Source organism: Monomorium pharaonis, chromosome 3 (genome assembly GCF_013373865.1).
Source record: "Monomorium pharaonis isolate MP-MQ-018 chromosome 3, ASM1337386v2, whole genome shotgun sequence".
In the NCBI taxonomy this organism is placed as follows: Eukaryota; Metazoa; Arthropoda; class Insecta; order Hymenoptera; family Formicidae; genus Monomorium; species Monomorium pharaonis.
The window spans coordinates 12,983,642-13,002,753 of record NC_050469.1 but is presented as its reverse complement, the minus strand read 5'-3'; the positions used below and the strand labels follow the sequence as shown (position 1 = coordinate 13,002,753).

The following is a 19,112-nucleotide window of genomic DNA, read 5'->3' as shown; positions in this document are numbered from 1 at the left end:
TGAAAACATTCCAATAATAATTACCAAAAGCGTCAGTGAGAAGTTTATAGAGATATAGGAGAGATTGAGGATAGATTCGTTTATCATATAAACGATTTATTTCGTTAGTACGTACATTTGCGCCAGCACAAAAAAGGATCGTATTTTACAAAATGAAAGTAATGCAAAGTTCCTTTTCCGAGACTAGACACATGCGTCATGGGACCCCACTACCATTCCGTCCTTGTCCTCCTTTATGATTGATTTTCATTTTCCGTTGTTTACTAAACCATGCCGCGAAGGCAGAACGTGCGACACTGGCACTGGAATTCTACAGTTAACATTTCCCTGACTATCGCAATGCTGCTCCGGTCTCCGGGAAACGTCCGACCAAATTTTTTCAGCAGCAATACTATTTCACGGCAAACATTAACTGACTCTTCACTGATCGCAAACGAAACAGCGTTCCAGAATATTTATATTTGTTAATTGGGACACAACTAAGACATTGTTAATTCTATACAATAATAATAAAATTTTATTATTCTCTAAATCGTAGAGTGAAAAGTCACTTGAAAAATTGCATGAACTCAAATGTTGTTTTTTTTTAAGTGACGTTTCACTCTACGACATACAAAGATGAATCTTGGTCAATACTGGAGTTTTAGCTGCTCCAAGAATTCGGTCTGCGTTTCTCGTTACTATACCGAGAACCTTGTCGTCCCGAATTACGTTTTATCATATTCACAGGGCAGTGTTAGAAGTATCCAAGTTACTGCTAGTACGTAAAAGGCAGGCACTAAGTGACTCCGCAAGCTTCGTTGCTTGTGGGCAAAAGAAATCGAAACCCGATACACACCGTCCGACGGATTCAAAAACAAAGCGATGCAACGCAACGTTTCTTGGTTTCTTTTCGCAAGCTCGTTCCGTGCCTTAAATCGGGGGAGATAAGCTGTAAATGCAACGAGACGTATTTATAGCATTCGGGGAAAAAAAGATATGCTTTCAAGATTCGAGAATGATTACGAATCTATATCACGTAAATTATACGCGCGCATCATAAATCGCAATCGACGCTGCCTATATTTATCACATTTGAGATTTACATCAGCTCTATATCAACCGCTGTCGTCAACGTATTACGATTTCCGTTCTCGCGACAGAACGATTGCGATATGCTGCCACACAAATTCAATACCTAAGAATTACAAGAGAAAAGGATATTATTCGAAGATATGAAATTCGATGAAGTGAAGATCTTGTACTCGTAGCGTTAAGTACGTACCGAAAATAGACGATAGCAACGTATTTTCAATCGTATACGACTCCCGCGCGGTTTCACAAATTTTCTCTCGCGCTTCACGAAGACTGCGTTACAATTCACGTCGCGATTCAGGAGCTGGTAACAACTGTGCGTTTTAATCTCACGCACGGAGTTTACGGAGAGGAAAGTGTTCACTTGTAAGTATACAGAGTACAGAGATCACTTGTCGAGATGACAACGTAAGTGGACGACGCTTTCGCAAACCAGCGATATGAGTACAATCCGCTAACTCTTTAAAGCACTTTTAAAAATTTCGCGTAAAGTTTCACCATGCCTTTTACAAGCGACTCTCGCGACTCTCAGAGCGCAAACTCGATTGCGACTGCGTTACACACTTTTATCATTGCCCGGTGCTCGAGCGAGAAGAAGCAAAACGCGTTTGTCTCGTGAACGAGATACGGTAAATCTTATACTTTCTTTGAAGGTAATTGTCCGTGATCTTTACAAAAATATTTCGCTCTCTTTGTTACAGCAGTCTCAACGGCAACGTCTTGTCGTCACAATCGTCGTTGGCATCGTCTTAAGACGAGTCTTATTATCTTTCTCTACAAGCTCCTATCACTTTCTTTCGTATCGAGCAAACGGCGTTAATCTCCTTTGCTACATTGAATTTGGCTGGAAATTGAAATTTGCTATGTACATTCCTGCTCTCTCATTATCCTTTGTCTCCTAAGACAAATGAGAACTACTACGCGTTAAAGAAAAAAAAAACCGACTAACTACCCATCTAAGCACGTGTACGCGTGTACACTGGACACAATTAATTACTCTCTATACACCAGGCTCGTTAGTAGCGATTTAAGTTTTTACATCGAGGTTTCTGAATGAGTTTGTTATGCAAAGAAATAATTATCTAACAATCGCGTTGGATCATACGATCATTTGCTGCGACCAAAGTGCATTGACGGTTGTAATTTGCAACCATTTTCAGAAAATGTCTAGACATACCGTTTATGAAGAAACGCTTCTTGCCCTTAGATAACTTCGGCTCTCATAAATTACCAAATTTTTAGCGATTCACGATTTCCCTTTGTATCATCTGCCCACTATTATTTTTGAAATATTTGCGGTTTAAAGTAACATTGAACATCCGCAAATCGCTAATTCTATACATTTAACTCTTATACTTTTACGTAAAGAAACATTTGCTCTCGAATCGTCTTTCTCAAATTGTAACATTTCTCGGTTTTCACAGACTCGCGGCATTAACAAACGCGAACGTGAACACCGTTTGCGACGCCGTCTCTTTATCTGTAACAGTATTGTCACAACGAGCATCGCAACACGGAGGCTATAAGGAGATCGGAACCCGAAGAGTTATCGGATTTCCTTGATATCGATTCACGATTCACTCGTCGTTCTTTTTCAGGAACGAATGGAAGATGTGGCAGAAGATGTCGATGCAAATCGATTCAGTTTGCTGTCAATGATAATCTCGTCGCCGTTCCTAATGTTGTATCGGTAGAGTTGCTTGTTTGGATACAACATTTCCTCTGGTCCATATTGCGCCTTCATTTCCTAAAATTATTAATTATTAATTAGTTTCACGTTTCTTTGACAGTATGCGGTATTTAACTTTCCAGATAGTCAAATGTCTTGATGTTGCAATTATGCTGCCAAAAATTGCAGCAACTAATTTTGACTAACTCGGAACGAGGTGAGACAGCGTTATGTCTATTAGGTTAAACCAATATAAATTCTATTTTTAACAATAACAAATTGATACCAACGTGTCAGTTTCAATTTGTTATCGATTATTTGTTGTTGTCATGTTGCTGTTACATCACAAACAATATAAAATACTATTATTACTGACCGTTTTCTTTTTCAAAATGTCCTCTGATTACACGTATAGTAATCGTGTTGCTGAATTCGTAATGTTTTATTTCGCTGTCAGCAAATGTATAGCAAATATATAACAACAAATGTAATACGTTAGTTTGCTCAAAATGCTACATCACGCTTGGTTATCTGGGTTTGTTTCTAGATAAGGTACTCTTAATAATTCGCTCACAAAATTTCACGTATGTATTCAGAATTCGCGTTCATGTTGCCTTATACCTCGGAAAATTACGAATATAGGATAAGGGGGATTGTTTGGAAGGATAGCGGGATTTATATCGCAACTTCGGGTTTCTTAAAGGATCGATCGAGATGCCAGTCATTCTGCGAACAATATTAAAGTCGTTTAGTTAATACAGGACAGAACAGGACTCACCTGGTCAACGTAGAAAAGTCTCATTCTGTTGGCAGGAATTTTCACCATACTTTCCAACTTGGTTTTTAATTCGAAAACTGTTCTATATACATCTACAGACCGTACCTGAAATTATGAATTCCTTGTGATTTATTATATATATCAGGTACAAATAAAAAATATTTACTATAGTAATACTCTCATGCATATCGTTAATAATTGCAGGAACACATATTGACTGAATTATTTTTCGAGTCACGTGTTCGGAAAAAAATTACGGAACTATAGTGAAAGTATCGCTGTTACGCGATACACCTGTTTAAAGTGACGAAACATGATACGAAATTAAATACCTCGACGAGATCTCCGTAAGTGAATGTGACCTTGACCCTTTTCTCCGGTGTCAAATCTACGTTCACCAGGGGGTCCAACTTTCCGTGAATAGCCACGAGCTCGGAATATCTAAAAATCAACAGAAGAGGGTCAAGTTGTATTCTTCCGAGTGGCAAGGGAGCGAGCGTGGCCATGAAACGAGAATAGTCCAGTAGGCTCGGGCAAAGTTGGAACCGTCCACACGGGGCTTGTTCGCGGGAAGAAATTGAAATTTGTATTAAATGTGTGTTAAAGAGATTCAACTTTAAAAAGGTATTCGAGACTCGTTTGGCGCATAAGTCTTAATTAGCTAAGGAAAAAAAGAAAACTACCAAGATCAAGCTTGACGATCGCCAAGACTCACCTTTCGGGTCGGTCAGCTTCCGGTTTGTCCATGTAATAACGTATGAAGGCCCTCTCGGCGTCCTCGCGCTCCTGAGACGATATCACGCCGCCGCCGTTCAAAGTCTCGACGTTCGGCAGCCGTGCTATTAGTAGCTGTCGCCTCTCGTGTTCTGTGTACTCTCGTGGACTCTGGAAAATGTATAGTAAACCAGTATAAAGCGGTGAACAAAAATTCGCGATATCTAATATAAATGAATCAAAAAATGATCCATAAATATGATGAAGATTGATCAAGTCAGAATTAAATAGTTGGACTAAATTGTATCGAAGAAGAAAATATCAAAATTGAATTAATTAAAACAAGAAGTTGCAGATATCTTCAAAAAGATATACAATATCTTTAACTCTCTCTTACAGAACGCTTTAGAACGAACGGATCTCTCATAGTAACAATATAATTTTCTTGCACAATTTCTTTAGATAAAATTTTAGAACAATGATACACAGGTTTGGACAATGTTGTCAAGATATAAATATAAAATATTGCTTTCTGATCAATTAAAAAATACAAAGACAAAGACTATTTCTATAAGGGGAGGATTACAACTATAGACAACAATAAATTAAAGAAAAGGAAACGCATTCCACGACAAAACTGGTTTTTCATTGAATCGAAGGCTACTATGTTACGCACATTTAATTAGCACGGTGACGCGTTAGCTCTATTTAATTCTGGTTCTCACATACAAAATAACAAGGTCTCTTTTAAACACAAACAACGAGTTCTTTCACTTTACTTTCGCATCTTATTAATGTCAAATTCTGTTAACACGACCGTGTTTAGAAGTGTAATATAAGAGGTGTTTGCAGAGAATGTATTGATTCCAAGAACTTGTTTTTGGAGACCCACGTTGCATTAATTTGTAGTCTGTTTGAACACGTGCCAAGATTCAATTGCTGCATGTCCACGGATAAACATCTTTTACCAGAACCATTTCTCACGTAGCCGCTAACGACTGTTGCAGTTTTGATGTAAGGAATTAAACACATGTCTCTAATCCATCTATCGAGTGTGCTTCATGTATTCATTTTGAGAATGAAAATAGATTTTATCAATTTCAGAACGGTATCGTATTTCGTGTATCTTGATCTCATTTATGGGATAAATTTACTTTGCGTCGCAGTAACAAATATTATTCCCATGTGTGGCGAGTAATTAATTTCAATTATAATTGTCTTATACTGATTCTTATCTCCTCGAGATTTCTCTTTTACTTTACATTAAAAAAATGTGTCGCATACACAGAAAAAATCGCATTAAACATTAGTATCAAACTAAAAGTAATATATTCTATTTAATATATTCTATTTAACAGTAATTAACTCATATACTCGTATAAGTAAGAAATTATATTTTTGTTTACATATAATTTATCTTCTTCAAAGAATTTGATCATTTTAAATTTGAGCAAAGTATTATATTTCCATTTTATTGCATAATAATAGTTATTTAAATTCATAATTATAATTATATAAAAACAAAATTATATAATTATAAATCACAATTATATAATTTTGTTTTCTTATAATAATAGCATTAAGAGATTCTTGAAGATATTATTATTTTCTATCAAATTATTATTTTCTCTCAACTCGTGAAAATTATTATGAAATTATGAGAATATATTTTTCTTAATAAAAAATTCTTATTAAAAATGCTCATTATTTTAAAAATCGCATTTATTATTTTATTTTAAATAATTTAAAATCAAAATGTGTCATTTAAAATTTTTTTAACGACAAATACGAGACTCTTTAACTTCCGAGGAGACCGGAGATTACTCACCTCGAAAAGCGGGCAGCCTTGGATCCTGAGCGACTTTAGCGCGGGAAACCTGGCGAGCCTCTCGACTTCGTCCCAGGTCGATAGCAGGGTGCCGTTCAGGTTCAAGAACCTCAACATCCTGAAGGGATCGTGAGGCGATTTAATGGTCGTTCCATTAGATTCTGGCTTCGATTCAGATCTGTCATAGTTGACCTTGCTTTCGAATATCCTGTTTCCCGTCTCATCCGTCGACGAAGTGTGTTCATCTGCATCTAAGTGATTCATGTTTTCGGTATCCTGTCCATGGGCCTCTTCCTTAGCTCGGCGGGTATCCTCGCTCGGCAAATTCCGATTTTCCTCCAAACCGAGCGACCTGATCGGACACTCGGCGAGAACGAGGCTCTTTAGATTCGGAAAAAGATATCTGGAAAAAACAAATACACAACGCTCAATGCAATTCTTTCGGCATAACAATTTATACAATAAGTTTTATTTTGCATTATTTATTAAATTGATTAATTGATTTTCTAATTATTAGAATTTAAAATGACATTGCATGAGACTTACCCTAGCTTCGTGATCTCATTCCAAATTTCCACGGGATTGCCGGTAAAGTGTAATTTCTTCAGTGCTGGATTCACGTTCTCCGGTTTTTGATGATCCAGATCCACCGTTTTGTATTCGTTTAAGGATAAATGAAGTTCTTCAAGATTACGTAGAAGCTGCACCAGCCCTTGCACCGTCGACCAGGACACTCTGGTACCGTTGAGCACAAGGTTCCTCAGAAGATCGTAGTTACCGTGTTTGATGTCCAGCACTTCCGCAAGGCAATTGAAGCTCAAGTTTACGAACTTGATCTTGGGCATGTGCTGCAGGATGCCGAATACCTCCGTCCATTGCGACAGCTTGTTCTGCGCCAGGTCAAGCTCCTCGACGTTCTTGCACTTGCTGCGGAGCTTCTCGTCGTCATTGCCCGCCGACTCTATGTCGCAATCCTGAAGCACCAGCAGCGCCGGCACCGTGTGCCGTGGAGACTTCTTGGGGATGAAGATGCTCACCGACAGGGCGGCTTTGGGTGAACCGGACTCCGCCTCGTCGTCGGTCAACGAGCAGTCCGTTGTTGAACTGCCGTACTTCAGCTCCAGCGCTTCCAACAACGACGGCATTTTTACAGCATTCTGGAACATCACGGGAGGCTTGCTTATCCTGGTCTTTTAATTAAATTTGCATGATATATATAAGTTAACTTTAAGACTTGAATTCTTTTCATTAAAAATGTGTCTTTTTGTTATTTTAATTACAATATGTATTTGACTTTGAGAATCTCGAATTCTTCGATTGAGACTAAGCTCTTGTTACAGAGCAGTTTTTTCATTGCAGCAGTTTGCTCAATTAAGAAGAAACACTATTACTCTCTTCATCTTTATAGCTTTTTCATCTTGCTTAAATGAAAATGATTGACGTAATTATTTTATGATTGTATTAAATACATCATACAATTACGGTAGAACAAATATTTAACGTATTCAATAAGATGCATTTCTTCGAGTAATTTTCAGGGAAGACTTAGGCGGCCATTTAAAGGAGAGATGAGATTACATAGAGAGTCTACACACACAAGCTGCTCGAATATAAAGTCTCTTTTCTTAGAGTGGCGACATAGCAATGCAAATGCAAGGAAATGTGCGGGGTATCGGCGAAATAACGCAGGGCGGCGTCGCTAACGGCCGGGAATAGAAAAGGAGGAGGGAAAAGGGAGAAGGAAAAACCTCCGGCGAGCCGGTCATCCTCGAGACATGTAGAATCTGGTCTCGCCATATCCGCTAAGGTCACGCTATTGTCTTTTTGCGCAGCGGACGAGAACCGGTACCGGTTCTCTAGCAGTCGACAAAACGATTCTTCGTGAGCGCCTCTCGGCTCGCCCACGCATGCCAGAGACAACCCGGGACAATCCCGAACCTGTCCTGTCGGCCGACAGGACTCATGTTGAATGAGAAAAATCACCATCGTTGAAAAGTTAACGATCATTGCGCGAGAACGCATACAAGGATAAAGATATATATTTCGATATTCTTGAATTTATGCTTAACTTGGATCAAATAATTTCACCGAGCAAACAAGTTAGAATCTTCTCAGAATTCTAGATCTGCACTAGGAGCCCTTTTTTATAATAGAAATCAAGACGTAAAGGAACGAGTGAACTAGAGAAATTTCTTTTCGTAGAGCAGCACTCCAGCATATAACAATTCTGAAATTAAATTCCATGTCATCGCCTTTAAATGCTCGTCCTCCGTGAATAGAGCTTTCTTTAGTGTCACTCGAAGTCTTGCGGTTCCATCTAGGGCGTTTAATTATTATCGCGTCATATAGAAAAGTTGTTTTCAACGACTTTCCACGTATCGGGCACGCTCGATTTCTCGAGCGATGAATATATCCGTGCGACAATTACGACGGTCGTAATTCGGATGGTCTTTCCGATCTATTACAGTTATTAATGCGTAGTCGGATTGCCGCGTCTTCGCAATCGACGATAAACGTCTCTCTACGCGCGCTATATACGGCAGACTCGGTCACTCGATGCGTCCTCACTGACGATCGCCGTGCAACCATCTTCCACGTGTCGCAACGTCGTGCATGCGCCGATTCTAATGTGCGCGATTAAAGGCAAACATTCCCGTTATTATCCGGGGGATCGAGGAGAGTGATTTTTGCATTTCTACTTGCGAAAGTATAATGAGCGAGTGTCCGACACGATTCGGGGATATATCTAAACCTGGAACAAGAAATAAAAAAGATCTCCTTGTTAAATAAAGGATTAAGTTAAAGCCGATTTCTTTAGTTAAACATTTTGTTTTGATTTTAATTTCTTAACTGCTAATTAATTCACCTATTCAATTGAATTGTTTAGTTTCAAAGTGAGCAATGTTATTAATTTAACTTAAGTTAATAAATTTAATTATTCTTTATTAAATGCAACACATTAAATTTATGTATCTAATAATCAACTAACTTGAGGCAAAAATACTAAAAAAAAAAAAAAAAAAAATGTTTTAGTTAAATTAACAATTTATTGAGTAAAAGCAGTAGCGACATGAGTGAAATTCAAATTGAGTAGAATTTGACATTGCGGTGTATCTGTTATAAAACTTTAAGACTTGATAAAATACACAATTGTGACCGCGTAATAGATCAACGACTCGTAAGATTATGAGCCACGTTCGCAAAACGGAAGACTGTTACGTTAGTCCGGCGAGAGTAGTGTAACACGTAAGGAGCCATTTTCGTTTTTTTCTTTCTTTGCTGGACGTACGCCAAATTGCGATTGCGTTTACATAAGAAAGAGATTACGATACATCGCGCATTTCCAAGCGTCCTACTAATTTACGTTCTTTCATATAATATACGCAAGCGCGCCGCGGTGGAAAGCAGTTTTCGCATATAATTAATGTAAATTCTCGCGACCTACATAAATATTTATCATCGCAAATAGGCGACGTAATGTGAACAAGTTGCTCCACGGATATTTCTAACTGTTCTGAAAGATTTTATTCAGCTCGCGGCAACTTAATCGCTACCCGGAGGAAAAGAAAGCATTTGCACGAGATAAAAATCGTACAATATGTTTAACGAGAAGAAAAGAGAGGAGAAACGTAACATATATATATATTTTTTTTTTTTTCTAACAAACACAAAGCGCAACGAACGAAACGTCATCGTGCGAAAGCTGGTACCCCGTTCGCCATTTTTCCCGCCGGAAATTCGGACACGCTTCTTTACACGCGCGGCCCAACGCTGGAGCTCATACGGTTACACAAAACCATCAGCGATCGCGCGCCGGAGTTAATTCGGGATGCGCTAGTTTCGATCGGCGGGCGATCCTGAAATGCGCGCAAACGGCGCGGCGCGGCGTCCGCGTTGATCGACGTCGAGTGGAGCGGCCGGCTCGAATCGAATAAGACGTGACTGGCCTAGAAGCGGCAAATTGGTCTAACTGCGTCTAACCGCGGTTCTTCTCCGTTTCCCCTAAGCGTAATAGCGGCGATATCGGTTCAACGGCCATGCGAAATTAACTTTCTCCGCTTCGCGGCTTCGCGCGCGCGCGCAAACGCGCGAGAGAAAGAGAGATAGAGAAAGAGTCTTTCTCTCTCTCTCTCTCTCTCTCTCTCTCTAGCAAGACCCTGGTGCATTGCACCGCGTTACGGGCACACGGGAGTCGTGACGGAGGCGCGTTGCTCTATCAACGGGATACCAAAAGTCGCGAAAGTCCGCAACGGTCGGTGGACACGTCTCTCTGAGGATTTTGCCTTCTGTTCTGTCGTAAGGCGAACCCGCCACGAGAAACACTGACGCGCGCTGCTCGTCTTCGAGCGGTCTTGACGCGCGCGCGCGCGACGCGAAAAAAAATTGTATACGCAGCCAATGACACATCACATTATCGACGAACAGGTTTCGACGAAGCTTTGCGCAAAACCGGGGGTATAGAGTCCGTGCTTCTTTTCTTTTTTTTTCTTTTTTTTTGTAACGTAATTTCCACGTGCGAGAATATAATTTATGCGTGATAACGATTGCGCATTTTCTGAGCATGGTTGCTTAACGCGGCGCTCTTTAGATTTGCCCGTGAAATCACGCTTACTTACAAGGCGGGCAAATACATGCGCGATATACCGCGGCAATAAAATGGAAAAGCAAGAGTGAAACGCCGCATGCGTGGATCTAAACGCAGCCTTTTTACGATTTTACGCGGAAGCCGCAGGAGCGGAATACACGATTGCGCGGAGTTCAAGATTCACTCTCTACCTTTGTGTAATTTCACGCTGCTTGCAAATGTGTTTCGATTCATAAGATAAGGACACTTTGTTTTGACCGCCGAAAGCGAGGTCCCGAGCGATCTAGAGCAGAATCTCTATTTGGGATAAAGATTTGCAAATTATAGATATAAAATCTTTCTTTTTTTTAATATAGACGTACATCAAAACGTTAATAAAAAAAAATAAACGTTATTGTATCATTCAATTTTGTCGCACGGACAGTGTAAAAATATTAAAATAAAGAAACTTTAAATGTAAGTGACTCGTCAGGCATTAACACTCCGTACACGCGTTTCAACAATTTTGTCCTGCGAATTGCTCTTTGAAAAATTAGAGCTCTATAATTAGTTGTGACATTTATACACAATTTTTTTAATAAACAACCGTGCAAATACTTTCTAGAGATGTCGAAGTCTATGCATGTAAGAGCCATTAAAGAAATTTTTAATTCTTATAAAAGTTATGAAAATTATATAATTTAGAAATGTCACGATTTAATGTGTACAGAATATTAATAAATAATTGAATATGAGTACTGACTGTTGCGGCAATAGAAGTACGTAGAAGTAGAGATTAATGCGACGTGGCACAATGTGATAATTCATCTTATACATCAAAAGATCCGTACTTCGTAGAAAATAGGAATATTGTAAATTACTTTTAAAATTAAAGTACGGAAGAGATTGAACGCACAGAGACTTCGGACATAATGTGTTTCGACGTCTAGATGTTTTTTTAGCTTATTCTTAATATAAAAAAAAAGTTTTACGGGTCAGCCGTAATGAGAATTGTACGTAGAAAACAGGCGAACAAGACGTTGATAGACAGTTGTAGTTATAGTGCGTGCAGTTTGCGAGCGGCTGGCTGGCAATCAGCTGAGTCGCGAGGCTTGAACGGTATCAAGTGAACCTACAGCTGTCCCGTTCTCTCCCGTGCGTCGTGGCCACGCGTAACGTAACGCTAAATATACGAGCAGTGGTGACGGTTACGAAATGTCAGCGAGAATCGTCGGCGCAGTGGGTCAGTCGGGTTGCGTTTGCACGGTGCGTGAGCGCCGGAAAAGACGCGGCTGACCTTCCCCGCGATATTCCTCGTAAACCTCGAGAGAGATAAGCGGAATAAGAGCTGATAAGCTTCGGACAAGACCCAGTTAAAACGAGTCCTAAAAGTTCGTTGTCGAGTCACTCTCTTACATAATATTGCTGAATGAATTAATCGGTCCGAAGCGCAGGCAAATTGTCAAGCCGTCTGGCATGGGACGTTTAAGCTTGATTTATCTTCCGACCTCTTTTTCACACTTTGGAGTTCTCAGGGTCCGCGTGAAAGCGCGGTAAATTCAAGTGCGCAATTGATGACGCGCTAAACCTTCAAAATCTAAAAACGGAACTGAGGCTGAATGTAGCGGGCACGGTGAACACATGTACACTACCGTTCAAAAGTATTTGCCCATTTTGTCTTTCTTAATTAAGAGTGATGGGAATTTTTAAGAAGAGTGAATTTCGTTATTTCCTCTACTTTAAAATATTTTTTTTAAATCAGAAAAAATTCACGGAACATATAATTGATGTTATAATTGACTTCATAGTTATTTTAATAAACATTGTTTATCAAACAGAGTTTTTAAAAATGTTTAGAACTTTTTTTCTGTACAGAATAAAATCCTTTTATTTAAGCATTTATTATTTCGCATTGGACGCCGTAGATCTACGTGTTCAAACAGAGATTTAATAATTTAATAATTGTGACGGCTAGAAATATTACAATCTACACATATGAAGAGAATAATAAAATTTGAATGAAATTTAAATATTCTTTGGAGACTTTGCGGGACACTCGTATTACCAAAAAAAAAAAAGATTAACTCGAAAGACAAAGAAAGCGCAGAGAGACAGAAACAATGATATTTGTTATCGCAAAACATTGCAGAGCACAGCAAACATTGTGCTGCCCCCTCTGCTTGCCTCGCCCTTCTCGTCCTTTTGTCCTCCGAGGGCACGGTCCATCGCGGAAATGAAATAACGCGGATTAGGTAAGTGAAGGAGGAGCTTTGCGTGGCGCGGCCGGCGTGTCCTTTCACCGGTCGCGAAATGAGAGCTAAAAGCGCGAAACGCGTCGGTGCGGAACGCCACTTTTCCGCCTCGCGTCTGCAAAACCCCGATGGGGAAACACATTGACGAAAGTCCGCCTGTGCTCCTCTGCTGCGCAAATGCGCAGGCCGAGGAGAGCCGCGGAATATTACTCGCTTCCTCAAGGTTGCCGAGCGCTCTCCGCTCGCGCGCCGACCCGAGAGCCGAGAGCGCATTGTGAATGCACGTACCAGTATACCTATATATCTCTTCTTACCTCTGCCTGCGCCTCTGTCTGCGCCTTTGTTGCTGCAGCATAAGACACCGAGGTCCGGGCGCTGCCGCGCTCGCCGCAATTCGACCGGCGGCACGTAGATATTTCTTTTATGCGTCACGTAATCGTTGAAATTAAAAGGAAGCTTAAAAAGCGGCACGGCGGAGTTTCGCAGAAACCGCGAGTTTCACGCTTCTTTTATCACTCGCGTCTCTTATGGCGTCGCGTAGATGGCAAGATAGCGGAATGTCTTCTCTGAATCGATTACTTCAACAGACGATCTTATCAAGTCTGTATGTAAATGACAGTTTACTCGTGAATATAAAAATTCTCTCAAGAAATAAAATGTTTTCTTGCAGATTTAAAAAAAAATGGTCAACAAGTGCCATTATCAACAGGCAATAATCGATAAGTGATATCTTCTGATCTGATTTGTCTCGTCATACATTGAACTTTGGTGTAACATTTTGTATACAATTGGACGGTGTGCTCCCTTTCTCTTGGTTCCTTAAGCCTCACGCGGTAATTAAATCGATGTGCATGAGAAAGCGACGCCGACGAGAAAAAGGAGATACACATACAGAGTGTCTCCTAAAGAAGATCGTAGAGAGGAAGTGCTGCACATTTTTTGAATTCTAGATTCCATGGCGGACCGCGGTAGACTCCTCGTGGAAAAGTTGACCCTAATTCCCGCTTACGAAGCCCGTTAATTTTTAAAGCACACGAGATCAAAGCACGTGTTTACGGTCCGACGTTTATGGAACAAATCGTGCTCCGCTAAAGTGCTGCGCAGTAGTTCTGGAACACCTGGTGTATATACCGGATAAACCGTTCACTGGAACGCTATACGCTATATCGCGGCGGACTTCTCCCTTTTGAGCTCGGCTGGAGCGCTGCGGCGCTTTAACGGCGGCTCACGTTACAGATCAAACGTTGGCCTTCGTACGGGCGAGACAACGGAGACAACCACAATGGCCATCGTTGTGGTCGAGCGTGGCGGCACAACGTGTCAAATCGTATACGTTACAATCGTATCGAGCGAATGCGAATCAAAGATTATGATTTACTATCGCTCTACTTCGCCTCGTCGAGAATAACGAGGTAAATGTCATACCCTCTCAGTATGAGCTACACCCGAGATAACATCGCGTTTTATTGGTGCCAATGAAATATTTAGCGACAAATATTGCGCTTGTGATCTCCCCGTAATTGCGCATTAATTCTCTCCGATAATCTGCCCGATGACCGTTTACTCTTATCGCTCTTGTTCTCGCTCTTATCTACGGGTTATCCGTCGGGATTTCAATTTCATCGCGCTCCGCGTATACGTCGCTAGAAACAAATGCTTTCTTTGCCAGAACGCCCAAGGCGGAATCCACTTTCTTCACCGTGAGGAGCAGCGGCAGCAGGAAGTTTCGAATATTCATCCGGCAGAAAATCTTACGAAGTCACGCTATCGTAAGCGGAAAATCAGTATCAGAGCGCGGGATTTCTTCAACGCCCGTACTAACGAGAATATTCGTTCTGGTTGTACCTGGTTATAGTCCGCAATTTGTTCGGTGAAGACCTGGCTCGTTTTTCCGAATCAGGAAAAAAAGAAGTCTGATGATACCCGAGGATTCAGCATTCTCCGTGTGATCGTATTATTAACGATTATATGTTTTGCACAAACACATTATTATCATTTCGATCTTCCAAACATTGCGACCTCAATAAGGAGAATTCTGTTTCATAGAGTTTATTTACTTCTAACTGGAGTTGCGCTGTGCAGATACCGTGCACGTGTGCAGAAGTGAAGAAAGCGGAGTCGCATTAAAGGAAAACGTCTCCTGTAAAGGTGAGGACTGCAGTGGTACACATGAAAGAATTAAAAATGATCAATTTCGTTAATCTCTATGTAACGATCGATGATATCCACAGCTTGTGAAAACATCTCGCTGTTTTTGTTGCGGCAATTGAATGCGCTGGATGTCTTCGTGAAGTTTATCATTTTAAAAGACATTATTATGCATCCACGTTGTATTTCTCTCTCTCTCTCTCTTTCTCTCTCTCTCTCTCTCTCTCTTTCTTGTTTACATAATATCTTGCCGATTGAGATTGAATGCAAAAAGCTATTTAATGCGCCGCGATAGACTTCGTTGCACAAGGGCATTAAATCATCGCGAATGAAAGGACTGCTGTCAATGGAACGTGAAGCCGATTAGATCCAGACATAGTCTTACGCATTTCGAAACGATATGCCGTCGCAAATGTCAGAATAATTTGCGTATTATCACACTTCAGCGAGCGGTTCCGCGGTAGTTTTGCTATTAAAATGCGCTCTCCAAAAATTTGCAGATTTCACATTCTGCGACTTTCACCGTTTTCATTTTATAATTTAGTCAGAAATGAAAAGTAAACGTGTACGCCGTACGAAATGGATTAGTCTGATCTTGAGGAACAGGAAAAGGGGGAAAATGCAGGAAACTGTGTTTTTCCTTATTTCTTATCCGTGACTCATCTTGATTTATTACAACCGATATCACAGTAAACGCAGTTTACTAATCGCCTCTCCCGGCAATTCAAATATATGGCGTTCATCAATCTTTAAGTCGTATCGGAAATCGAGTTGCGCGAAATCTGTAATTACACGATGAATCCCCTTTTCCATCTCGACCTTGTAATCTTTTTGATTTACCGACAAGGTTGCATAGGAGCAAGGGTATATCTCTTTGTCTCTCTGTCTCTTTGTCAGTGCAAGTGCAGCCGTAGAATTCGTTAAACAATTAAACCACGGCCGACACGAGACTGACACGTCGGAATCCGATTACGCAATTGATCTAGCGCGTTTAGAGACGCGTCTCTGCCAGTAAAACATGTTCACTGAAAGTTGCGTAACTCGTGAAAATACAATGAAGACCGTCAGGCAACGACGCGTTGTCTATTTGGAATATTTCTCAAATTGAACTATTAATGCGATCATCAAAATTACGAGCTATTACATATATTATAGACATATTCCAGCTGCAGTCGTAGGCGTCTACTTTCTACTCCGTTTAACTATTATGCAACATTCCGCGAAATTCTGCTCGGCGAATGACCCTAATTATGTCGCTTTGGAGACATAGTTTTCATTATTTTATGACAAAAAACGTTAACTTAATTGCATAACGTGAGATTAACTGTCAGAGATCACATGCGTGATAGGAGGTGAAAGATAGGAAAAAAACGGTATTCGGTGTTTTAAATGAACCAAAGTAACGGGAAGGTAATTTTTCTCCGCAACTACGAACGGAAATAGTTCAATCGATTTGCAGTACGATGATAGCCAAACCCACTGCAAAACAGAAGGATATAAAACGCGGATGTAAGAAACAGAAATTGACCGTGCACGATCGTACGCGTGTTTTTACGCATTCTTTCTCTTTTCTCTTATTAATATATTCTGCGTGTTACTTTTTAATACTTTTAAAGCATTGCCGTCGAGAGAATGCCCGCGAAACAACAGTACTGAATAAAAAGCCTATACTTGTGGCCAGAATCTCTTTATGTTTCAACAAATTCAAAAATTCGTCCACGCAAAAGATGGTTTATTTTTTCATAAATATGAAACTTGTCAATGCAAAATTTCGCCCGATTGAAATCACGATAAAACATAGAAAGAATTAATCCCAAACCTACAATATTGTCTCATATATAAGCAAAATCTTTAAGAATATCTATAATTTATAAGATAAAGATTATAAAATCTTTAAGAAATTTGATAATCTTGATTTGACATAACTTGCCTACAAACAGAGTTTTATGTAGTTATCAAGAGAAAGATATATTTTTATTGTTTAATATATAATAATTTTCATCGAATTGAGAGAAAAAAAATGTTGGATAAAAAGTAACAATATATATACAGAGTGTTATGGCTCGAGCGAATTGAGCTCTTCTCTCAGCGCGCTCTCATTCGCATAATTTGGAAAATTAATACCTCGATTATTGGTGGACCTAACCTAAGACAATGTTGGACTTTTATGTTCATCTTGATCCCTTCTACCTTTTTACGAGCCAGTATGTTTTGGGACACCCTGTATATATAATACATATATATATTTTATATATTATATATATATATATATATATATATATTTTATCTTCAAACATCAGAATTTCTTAATGTTATTATTATCAAAACAATCATATTGTTCATGTTGCTCTTTAGATAACAATTTATTTCGATATTACAATATCGAAATAAAAATATAGTATATATACTTTATTAAAATTTAAGATTATCGAATTTTTTAAGGAAGATTTTATATTCTTGTTTATATATAAGATAATAATTATTGAATTAATACTTTTTTTTGCGTTTGCTCATTTTACAACGAAAAATCAACTTTGCTTCAACAAAGATGTATTATAATTGCACGACAATATAGGTTTAGTAAAAAAATTTTTTTCTCCGTTGTTTCACTGTCGTAAAAAAAAAAAGACGAGAGAGATGTTAATATCAGCTGAATCACCCTGTAGAACAAGGTGAGTTCTACGTCGCTTCCCGGCGGCGCGACGTCTTGCAATTAGATCTAATTGTTGATACCGCTCGACGGGCGTGCGATCAGCCGATGGCTCTTCCTACAACAAAAAATAGAAGAAAGAACCGCGCGTCTACGTCGCTCGGATGACGCGCGAGTGCAAAGAACAAGTCCGTCCATCGGGACGGCTCCCACGCGGAGAGTCGGATCTTTTTTACGCTGTCTATTACACATGCGTCGAACGACGGTGTCGATAGCGTATCGAATCCATATCGCGAGTTTCCCCAAAGAAGTAGAAGAAGAAGAAAAAGAAGAAGAAAAGGAAGAAAAGAAACATACCGCGTGTTTCTGGCCGCGGTATTCGAATCCGCGACGTGACGGGTAATTACGCGACATCGGTCGCGTTGCGCGTTACACGAGCGTAACGAGAGTCGCGGCCGAGCGCACCGCTTCCGCGTGCAGGGCGCAGGGCGGAAGCTGCCGTTGGCGGAGCAACGTAGTACGTAATCCCGAATGGGGACTGTCAAATCCCGACGCGAGTCGGGAATCGTGTCAAGGATAGATGGGACGGACGGGCGGGCGGGCGGGTGGGTAGGAGCGTCCGCTTGATGGCCCTGGACGGCCAACTGGCCGCCTATTTATTTTTACTCACTGTTTGAGCGCGCCCTTCGGACCTCGGGCCGCCGCTCCGCGCTCGCCGTCGCAGTCGGAGCGGTCGCACAGTGCTCTCCCGAGTAGTTATCCCCTTCGCATGCGGAGCCAGACGGACCGAGCGCCGGGGGTGATCCCTTCGCGGATCGCGTCGCGTCGCGGCGCGTCACGTCAGCGAGTTCGCGGCGTCGCGCGGACTCGAGCGTACGTCGTCGTCGTCGGCGTCAGCGTCGATCCCGCGAGCGGAGAACGAGTAGCGTAGCGCGCGAACGCGCCGTTCGCCATCCAGCGTTGAACTGGCTCCTTTGTTTAGTAAACAGAAACAGCTGAGCGGCCGACGGTGGAGGAGGTGGAGGCAGTGGCGATGGTGGCGGCGGCGGTGGCGGCAGCGGAGGCGGAGGCGAAGGCGGCGGGATCCCCCGACGTAGTACATTATTGACCGCATCGCGCATGCGCGATGCCCGCAGCCGCGGGGTCACGTGGTCCCGCCGCCGCGCTGGAGAACGGTCGCGGCACTTCCGCCGCGCCACCGCGGTCCCGCCGAACGGTCACTTCTAGACTGGCTGCGGCGTAACGCTCGGGTTTTCTCGCGCTTACAGCGAGAGAGTTACGAGTGTTTTCGTAATAACGGATGCACCTTTACGTTTAGGATGCATTTTCGTCAAGAAACTACCGGATACGAATCCTCCAACCACGTAAAACGTTAAACAGGAAAACTGATGAAATTGAGGTTTAAGGGCGATATTTTTTTTTTTTTTTTTTTTTT

At 41.0% G+C, this 19,112-nt stretch overlaps 1 protein-coding gene across 1 annotated transcript; it reads right to left on the bottom strand.

Moving 5' to 3' along the window:
• Positions 1–79: 79 nt before the first annotated feature.
• On the bottom strand, positions 80–18,754 carry LOC105832558 (tubulin-specific chaperone cofactor E-like protein). Its single transcript, XM_036284014.1, has 7 exons — positions 18,348–18,754; positions 6,610–7,220; positions 6,064–6,466; positions 4,237–4,406; positions 3,854–3,962; positions 3,522–3,626; positions 80–2,821 (listed from the first exon to the last, which is right to left on the bottom strand). The coding sequence occupies exons 2-7, from the start codon at positions 7,206–7,208 to the stop codon at positions 2,669–2,671; spliced, it is 1,539 nt and encodes a 512-aa protein (XP_036139907.1). The 5' UTR covers positions 7,209–7,220; positions 18,348–18,754; the 3' UTR covers positions 80–2,668.
• Between the last annotated feature and the right edge of the window lie 358 nt (positions 18,755–19,112).